At 43.4% G+C, this 9262-nt stretch overlaps 1 protein-coding gene across 3 annotated transcripts; it reads left to right on the top strand.

Moving 5' to 3' along the window:
* Positions 1–288: 288 nt before the first annotated feature.
* On the top strand, positions 289–8450 carry LOC140498946 (uncharacterized). Of its 3 annotated transcripts, none has more exons than XM_072599748.1 (5): positions 289–512; positions 3742–3833; positions 5042–5168; positions 5679–5774; positions 6076–8450. In XM_072599748.1, exons 2-5 carry the CDS (start codon positions 3798–3800, stop codon positions 8346–8348), a joined length of 2532 nt encoding a protein of 843 aa, XP_072455849.1. In that variant the 5' UTR covers positions 289–512; positions 3742–3797; the 3' UTR covers positions 8349–8450. The 3 variants fall into 3 exon arrangements, with proteins under 3 accessions (XP_072455849.1, XP_072455850.1, XP_072455851.1); XM_072599749.1 differs by lacking the exon at positions 289–512 and adding an exon at positions 905–2394; XM_072599750.1 differs by lacking the exons at positions 289–512; positions 3742–3833 and having other exon boundaries at positions 5080–5168; positions 5587–5774.
* Positions 8451–9262: the final 812 nt, after the last annotated feature.

Here is a 9262-nt window from a genome sequence, read left to right as displayed (position 1 = left end):
ACGTCACACGCACAAATCAAACCCCTAATTTCACAAACCCCCCTAAAGACCTAGCCTACATAGCGGCGGGTCACTAGACCCCTCAGTTCCCTGAAGGTGGAATCTCTCTATTTATCAGTCTAGTTCATGGCCACCGCAGAGGACGCCCTGACTTACAGGATGTTGGTCTTGAAGACACCAGGCTGCTAAAGAAGCTTTCATGAGCATGCGCACAACCCTTTGTTCCGAACTACATTTCCCAGAAACCCGTGCTGCCCCAGAGGAGGTGGGACTTTTGTCCAACGGGACTACGGTGATTCCGGAAGTCAAGCTTTTCCGGCGCTCTTCAGGCTTCCAGGCTTCCGTAGTTCGCTGTCGCCTCGGGCGAGGGTACTTGGGGCTGTAGAACCCCTCCTCCTTCAGACAACTAGGTGGAGACTGAGATAGAGTGAGTGGGCAGCGAGAGTCTGGGAGAAGCCACGGACGCCATGCTTCTCTGCGTTCTTCCTTCCTAAGGTGCCCCTGGAGAGAAGGTGAGTTGCTCCATCTCCTAGTAGCGGGTCTGCGTCTGCGCAGTCGTTCTCTCCCCGATTCCCTCCTCGGCCCCGCCCTGGGGCACGCACGCACGCTCACAGTTTAGGCTCCGCCTCTCGCGTCCTGGCGCACGCGCAGTTCATGTGCCCTTTCCGCTAGCCCCGCCCCTTTCTCTGTTGGTGAATTTCCTTTTGGGACCCTATAGGTTCCATTTCACCTTCTTGGATGGAGCTCTGTGTTGTCATCTCTCAGGAGTCCTCCCTCCTCTTGCTCCTCCCTCCCCTTTTCCCTCCGCCTCTTGCTCCTTGCCCTTCCCCTCCTCCCCCTCCTCCCCTTCCCCTTCCCCTGCCCTCCTCCCCCAGACCCTTCCCTTTCACCTCCCAGCTCCTCTCTTCCCCCTCCCCCATGTCCTTGCTCCTGACTTTCCTCACGTCACTTCCTTCTTCCCAGTCCCCTTTCTGGCTTCTTTCTACATTTTACCTAGTCCTCCTCTTCTCCTTCCTCTACTGTAATTTGCTGTTCATTTCCACCTTCCCTTTCTTTTCCCATCTTCCTCTAGGCTCCCTCTTTCTCTCCTTGGGTCTTCCCTCTTTTATCCCTGCCCTCTTGGTCTCATGGACCCATTCCCTCTCGTCCCCCCATGCTGGGCTGTCCTGTGTCTGTTCTTTTCGGCCTTTCTTCCCTTTCAGACTGTATTCCCCATGCAGTGGCCAAGGCCCATCCCAACTCTTAGATTCTGCCCTTGTCCCCACCTGTCTTTCTCTTCTCATTTCCAAACGGAAATCATTGCTCCCCCCATCCACATTCTTCTCTGTCTAGGAACACGACTAATGCTGGTGAGGCAGGAACGTGGGAGGTAGATTATCACAAGTGAGGAAAGCAAGCAGGTGGATTCAGCTGGCCTGTAGACTGACTAGTAATAGGCCTGGCAAGGTGGCTTGGAGCAAGGTGGTGAAAGGCTTTTAATGCCAGAGGAGTTGACCTCATCCTAGAGGTGATAGGGAGCAATGGGAGACTTAGAATTAGCCATGGAGAAGACAGGACAGAGAGAGGAGAGACTTGCAGCAAGTATTTATTAAATGCTTCCTGTGTGCCAGGCACTGTGCTAAGGACTAGGGAGACAAAGAGAGGCCCAAAGCCCCCCATTTCCTGCACTCAGGGAGCTTTCAGTCGCATGAGGGAAATAACATACAAACAGCTGAGCACAGTGGCTGGCATGTTGCAGGTGTTTGCTGCATGTTATTTGATGGATCCAAACAAGATGTGTAGGATAAATTCTATATAAGCAGCTGGTGGAAAGCAGTAGCATTAAGGAGGCTTGAGAAAGCCTTGTCAAAGATGGGATTTTAACTGCACTGGAAGAGAACCAGGGATGAAGAAGGAAGCTGTTCCAGGCATGGGGTGCAGCCCCTAAAAATGCTCATCGTTAGTCAACAGATGGACCACTGAGTCGGAGGCAGAGCTTGGAGGCCAGAATCCCAGGAAAACAGTGTATATAAGTAAGGTATAAGAACCTGAAAAGTGTGGTGGGTCACATTGGAAGGATATTTATTGTATTTGACATTAGAGGCAGAAAGGAACCACTTGAGCATCCAGGTGACACAATGAACAGAGTGCTGGGCTTAGAATCTTCATGAGTCAAGTTTGGCCTCAGACACTTACTAGCTGTGTGACACTTTCCCTATAAAATGAACTGAAGAAGAAAATGGCAAACCATTCTGTGTCTCTGCCAAGAAAACCCCAAATAAGGCCAGGAAGAGTCATAACTGAAACAATTGAACAACAAGGGAACCGCTGTAGTTTACTGGATACGGAGATAACATGGTCAGACCTACTCTTTATGAAGAAAAAAACATTAAGTTATTGTATGAGTAAATGAAGGTAAGATGTGATGAGGGGATCAACCTGGGTGCTGAATCTGAGGGGAGGACAAAAAAATGGTGGATGAGGTAGTAAAATTAGACTTGGCAGGTGACCAGATGTGTGAGATGTGGATGAGTGAAAGGCAAGGATGACAGAGGTAGTGAACTTCTGTGACTGGAAGCCAGGGTGGGGAGGGAGGGTGGGGGAAGAGGAGGCAGGTGGAAGTAGAGAAGCACCTATCTTCCATTTTCTTTACTTCACCTGCACAGCCAGGACTTTGGCTGAGGCCATTGTCATGTGTCACTCCTACAGCCTTACTTGCTTCCTAACTGATCTACCTGCTTCTGGGTTGCCATCCAGGCAGTCTTTGAAGAACTTGTAAAATATCCTTCCCAAGGCCTGGGAATGAATCTGTAATTGTAGGTAATAGCTAGTAATAGGTAATAGCTCCCAGGGACAAAGTACAAGTTCCTCAGCCTGGTGTTCAAGGCCCATTTCTCTCTGGCTCCTCTCAGTCTATCCAGACTTAATTTCCATCATATACGTTGGCCCCCAATCCATGTACCAACCCAGGAATGTTGTTCTGAGGTTCTTTCATTAACATAATATTCCCAGACTATATAGAGACCTAAATGACTAGTTCTCTCCTAAGGGAAACATTTTGTCTCCTTCTTGCATGTATTCTTTAGGCCAACCCCCAATGCCATCATCAGCCCCTGCCTGATCTGCCCTCACTGCCTTCATTGTCTCAGAATTCTTATTTTCCTTCAAGGCCCTTTTCAGAAACAACTCCTCTGGGAGGCCCTTCCTGATGCTGATTTCCCCTCCCCTTCCCCAACAGTAACAGGACGTAGTTCTCTTTCTTGTATTTCTACGTGGCGTGTCAGGTGTATACCAGTGCCTGCTGCAACCAGGGAGATTTGGAATCTTTTGGGAGCATTTGGAAAACACTAAGTCCACAGATCAGGGTTTGATTTATTATTTTGCTGATTGTCTAGTCTTAAAGAATAGAGGAAATGTTAAAGAGGCAGATTAAACTTCAAAGTGACTTGTGTTTGTACGTTTCTTCCCCCTGGAAGACTGTCCAATCATTAGCGGCATGCTCTGGAGTGTCACCCACAACAGAAGGAAAGGTCCTTGAGACCTCTTTCTCTCCCCATTGCCTCAGTGCCTCGAACAGAGCTTTGCTTATAACAAGTGTTCTGACTTTTGCGACTTATTTAGTATGATTATAAGGAATGGCTCAGAGCTCCCTCTGAGATCTCTAACTCAGCAAGGTGGTGTCGGGCATCTCATGGATGTGGTTGGAAGGCTACAAGGGAAGCTCAGTCCTGTTCCTACTTATGGTTCTCCTTTCTTCTCCAGCTCTGTTCCTGAGGACTGTGTGCTTTCCCTGGCAGTGGGAGCATTGAGAAGGGAGAATGGCCCCTATACTCCTGCCCAGCAAGGATTGCCAGGTATGCGAAAGTTTGTTGATTTCCTGAAATCTCATCTTTGTCCTGATACTATGGACCTGACCTCCAGAGACTATTATCTCCTACCTCTGTCCCCTTCCCCCAGCTCCCAGGTACTTCATTCATATGTCAGCTATATTGTTGTGCAGTTGTTTCAGTCATGTCTGACCCTCCATGACCCCATTTGGGGTTTTCTTGACAAAGATACTGGAGTAGTTTGCCATTTTCTCCAAGTCATTTTACAGACAAAGAAACTGAGGCAAGTTTGTGTGACTTGCCCAAGGTCACACAGCTGGTAAGTGTCTGGGGCCACATCTGAACACACAGGGCTGTTGCTCTGTCCACTGGACCTAGATGCCCCTGTATGTCAGCTATGTTTATAAGGTGAATGAGTAAGGTGTGCATAATCACAGTAACCAGCCATAAATCATATTTCACAATGCAGCAAGTCATCTACAGGGATCTAGGGCATATGCTTCCATCTTACTTGACATCATACTTGAATAACCCCCTCAAAACTCCCATGCCCAGCCACCCATCTCCTTGTGTTGTCTCCCCTGTTAAAGTGTCAGCTCCTTGAGGGCAGGGACATTTCATTCTTTGTATCCTTAGTGTGTAGTGCAGGGCCTGGTGTGGGGAAGGCCTTTTTTGTGCCCTTTTATCCCTTATATCCTCTGGCATCCTTCAAGGCTTAGGTCACCTACTACCTCCTCTGCCAAGTCCCTTTGACCAATAGTGCAGGCTCTCCTCAAACAAACTTTCCTTTACTCACCTATGTACACGTTGTATTTCTTTTTATCCCACATAAAACTTAGGCCCTTGAAGGAAGAGCTCGTTGGGCATTTTGTTTTCGTGTCCTTTGCCTTGAACTCGAGAGTGACCAAATGAAAGGTCTGTTGTGTTGAATTAATAGGAACTATGTAAAGTTCTGATTTTGGGAGTTGCTGTATCATTGCTCCAGTTGGAAGAGCCACCTGATTGACTTTAGTCCTAGTGTAACTCAGAACTCTTGAGCTCAGGCATTCCATCTTAGGCTGCTGTCCTCACCTGTTGAGGAAGTTGTGGCTTCAGTCCTTGTTCAGGTGTGGGTTTGACTAGATAGCCTCTGAGGCCCCTTCTCCCCTATTTGATTCTGTTAAAACCAACTTTGACCTCCTGGGTCCATATTGGAAAGGGGACCTGGAGATGCAGAAATATATTTGGTGCTTTAGGAATCAGTGACCTTTGAGGATGTGGCTGTGGACTTCACACCAGAGGAGTGGGGACATCTGCACCCTTCTCAGAAGGAGTTGTACAGGGACGTGATGTTGGAGAACTACTGCAACCTGGCCTGGCTGGGTAAGGATGGCTTCCCCTGGTGAGGCAGACTTCTTATTGGACAAGTTTTGCTTCTTTCCTTAATAAATAAATAAATACTGTGGTATCATACTGTGGTACTAGTGTTTGCTAGTAAAGGTTTCTCATGGACAAACTATAGGTTGCTTATCCTTTTGTGGCCAGGGTGCTCCTGCCTGTATCCAGGTGAAAGAAATTGGCAGGTTCATTGACCCCTAACGTTCTTTCTCAATTGTTCTTTTTCCCTCAAGTCTGAGATTCTCCTCTAAAATTCCAGTGTAGACACTGGAGAGACATGGAAGTTTCCCACTGTCTTGGTGGGTCCTTTCTGGGGTCAAATTCACTTCTTAATGCATTTTCCTGTACATCCTAGGAGCCCAGGACTGGATATCCTTCAGAAGTCCTTTGTCTCTCTCTTTAGGCCTTCCTAGCATTTCCATTTTTCCCTGTGAGAGATGGATTACATTCTGAGCCAGCTTTCTGAACCAGCATCTTGGCATTTCCAATGTGCAGGACTAGCAGTTTTCAAACCAGATGTGATTGACCAGTTGGAGCGAGGGGAAGTGGTTTGGATGTCAGAGGGAGATGGCCCAAGAAGCACCTGTCCAGGTGAGTGAGTGAGTGCAAAGCAGGTGAATCATCACCAGCAACATCACATCTGGTTGTTTGGAAAAGGGACTTTGAAATCAGAATTTTGAAGAGGCAGAGGTGAAGAAGGACTGCCAGTGAGATATGGGGGTCGTTTTGGGAGGACAGTCTATCTAGAACGTAGTGTCTCTGAAAGGGAGCAATGTGTAACTGGTCAAGAAAAGTGAATGAGAACAATGTTTCTGATGGAGAAGAGGGAGCTTGGGCGAAGTATAAAGTACGGGCAACAAGGGATGTTTACACTTTTAAACGTTTCTTTCAGATTGGGACATTAGGCCTGAAACCAGGGAATCCACCCCAAAAACTGGCCTCTCTATGGAAGAACCATTCCAAGAAAGAATGCACATGGGCAATCTCCATGTCTCCAAGTTTGGCAAAACCAGGGAATGTTGTGCTTTATTAGGAAAACGACACAATGCTGAAGAGAAACTTTTTGGACATACGCAGATCTTTGAAATGAAGACTTCCAATCATATTAGAAAACATGCATATAGAAAATGTAATGCAGGCTTCTGCCAAGGAAAAATCCTCTTCCCACAACATAAGATATCTCTGGGAAGGAATCTTCTTCATCATTGGGATACAGAGCAAAGGAAAGTCAGATTATATTCATACCTGAATAAACAGAAGAGAATTTCCTTAAAGAAAATATTTTCTACGTATAATGAACATGAGAAATTGTTTAGTTATGACTCAGACCTTAATGAAAATCACAGTCAGCATAAAGGAGAGAGAGCATATTTAGGAAATGTGTGTGATCAGACTTTGTCCAGTAACATAAACAATTCTCAGAATCAGATGATTCATGTTGTAGAAAACTATTATGAAAGTAATAAAGGTAGGAAAGCTTTTAGTCAGAAGGCAGGACTTATACAACATCAGAGAATTCATACTAGAGAAAAACCTTATGCATGTAATGAGTCTAAAAAGGTCTACCCACAGAAAGCTGACATTACTATCCATAATAGAATTCTTACTGGAGAAAAAGTTTATGAAAGTAATGAATGTGAAAAGGCTTTCAGGCTGAAAAGAACATGTACTGACAATCAGAATATTCAAAAGGTCAAGAAACCTTATGAATGCAATGAGTGTGGGAAAGCCTTCAGTCAGAAGGCAGGACTAAATGGACATCAGAACATTCATACTGGAAACAACACTTATAAATGTAATGAATGTGGAAAGAACTTTAGTCAGAAGTCAGGCCTTGTATATCATCTGAGAATTCATACTGGAGAGAAACTCTTTGAATGTAATGAATGTGGGAAAGTCTTCCATAAGAAGATAGGACTTAGGAGTCATCAGAAAATTCATTCTGGAGAGAAACCATATCAATGTAATGAATGTGGGAAGGCCTTCAGTCACAAGGCAGGACTTACCTGTCATGAGAAAATTCATACTGGAGAGAAACCATACAAATGTGATACATGTGGTAAGGCTTTTAGTAGAAAATCTGTTCTTACTGACCATCAGAAAAGTCATACTGGAGAGAAACCTTATCAGTGTAATGAATGTGGGAAAGCCTTTACTAGGAGGACAATTCTTACTCAACATCAAAAAATTCATACTGGAGAGAAACCTTACAAATGTAATGAATGTGGGAAAGCCTTCAGTCAGAAAATAGGACTTACTTGCCATCAGAATATTCATACTGGAGAGAAACCTTATGAATGTAAAAATTGTGGTAAAGCCTTCAGTCAGAAGACAGGACTTACAAGACATCAGAAAATTCATACTGGAGAGAAACCCTATAAATGTAGTGAATGTGGGAAGGCCTTCAATCAGAAGAGAACACTTACTGAACATCAAAATATTCATACTGGAGAGAAACCTTATGAATGTAATGAATGTGGGAAGGCTTTCAATCAGAAGAACACACTTACTGAGCATCAGAATATTCATACTGGAGAGAAACCTTATGAATGTAATGAATGTGGGAAAGCATTCAATCAGAGGAAAAGGCTTACTAAACATCAGTATATTCACACTGGAGAGAAACCTTATGAATGCAAAGACTGTGGGAAAGCCTTCAGTCAGAAGAGAACACTTATTGAACATCAGAATATTCATACTGGAGAGAAACCTTATGAATGTAATGAATGTGGGAAAGCCTTTGGTCAGAAGACAGGACTAAGTAAGCATCAGAAAGGTCATAGTGGAGAGAAACCATATCAGTGTAATCAGTGTGGGAAAGCCTTCACCAGGAGGACAAGACTTACTCGACACCAAAAAATTCATACTGGAGAGAAACCATATGAATGTAATCAATGTGGAAAAGCTTTCAGAGAGAAGACAAGCCTTACTCAACATCAGAAAATTCATACTGGAGAAAAACCCTATCAGTGTAATCAGTGTGGTAAGGCTTTTAGCAGGAAGACAATTCTTACTGAACATCAGAAAACCCACAGGGGAAAGATTTCATCAGAATGTAGGAAGGACTTCAATTGGAAGACAACCTTTGGACATCAGAAATTTAATCTAGGAGAGAAACTTTTGGAATGTAATGAAGAGCTTTTGGCAGAGAGGACATATTATTAAATCTTATTCTATTAAATTATTCTAAATTATTAAATTGTATCCTATTAGATCTTAGAAATAAGAAAAAGAACCTAATAAAATTGGAAAAGTTATCCAGGGAGATTACTTTGAGAACTTGCTGAAACTCATAATCCATACTGGAGAGAAACTTAATAATTTATTAATTTCTTAGGAAAATAAAGCCTTTATTTGGAAGAAGATACTGCAAATTAAAAAATACTGGAGAGAAACTTTAATATTATGATAAGGCGCTTAAGTGGCAAAGTGTGTAAGAATACCAATTTTGGAGTCAGAAAGACCTGAATTCAGTTTCTGCCTTAAGTAGCTATTTAACTATTTGACAGGTCACTTGACCTCTCTCAATTTTAGTTTCTCCATTTTTAAATGAGGAGTAATAACCGACTTGCTTTGCGAATCCAAAGAAGTAAAATATGTACATGGTTTTGCAAGCCTTAAAACACTATCAATGCTAGCTTTACAGAAATGATTGTAGGAAGGGTTTTATGAAGGAGATATACCTAATGGAATATCAGAGAAGTCATACAAGATGAAACATTTATGAATGTAATATATTTTGTGTTTTCAACCACTGGAACTCAGAACTTATTGAACACTACAGATTTTATATCAAAGATAAAACTAATGAATATAATGCATGTGGGAAAAACCTTCTAATAGGGCATCATACTCAAGTTTTAACATCAGAAATTTCATACTGGACAGAAATGGTATAATGGTAATGGTTGCAAAGCCTTTTACTACAGAGAATGTATAAAAGTTTATCATTTAGGTCTTCCTTCATACAAAAGTTAGAAATGAGGGAGGGCTTTTCTAGATAGCAAGTTGCTTATTCTGTATCAGTAGATCAAACTGGAGAAAATTGTATGAATATTATTAACTTGAGGAGGTATTCT

This window comes from Notamacropus eugenii, chromosome 4 (genome assembly GCF_028372415.1).
Source record: "Notamacropus eugenii isolate mMacEug1 chromosome 4, mMacEug1.pri_v2, whole genome shotgun sequence".
NCBI classification, from domain to species: Eukaryota; Metazoa; Chordata; class Mammalia; order Diprotodontia; family Macropodidae; genus Notamacropus; species Notamacropus eugenii.
This window is presented reverse-complemented; position numbering and strand designations above follow the sequence as displayed.

What these genes read in the sequence shown, in the direction of transcription:
- LOC140498946 (XM_072599748.1), top strand. Translation starts at nt 3,798, where the DNA reads ATGGCCCCTATACTCCTGCCCAGCAAGGATTGCCAG. An exon ending in TGCCCAGCAAGGATTGCCAG is followed by an intron (nt 3,834 to 5,041) that starts GTATGCGAAAGT and finishes TTGGTGCTTTAG; the next exon opens with GAATCAGTGACCTTTGAGGA. An exon ending in CCCAAGAAGCACCTGTCCAG is followed by an intron (nt 5,775 to 6,075) that starts GTGAGTGAGTGA and finishes CGTTTCTTTCAG; the next exon opens with ATTGGGACATTAGGCCTGAA.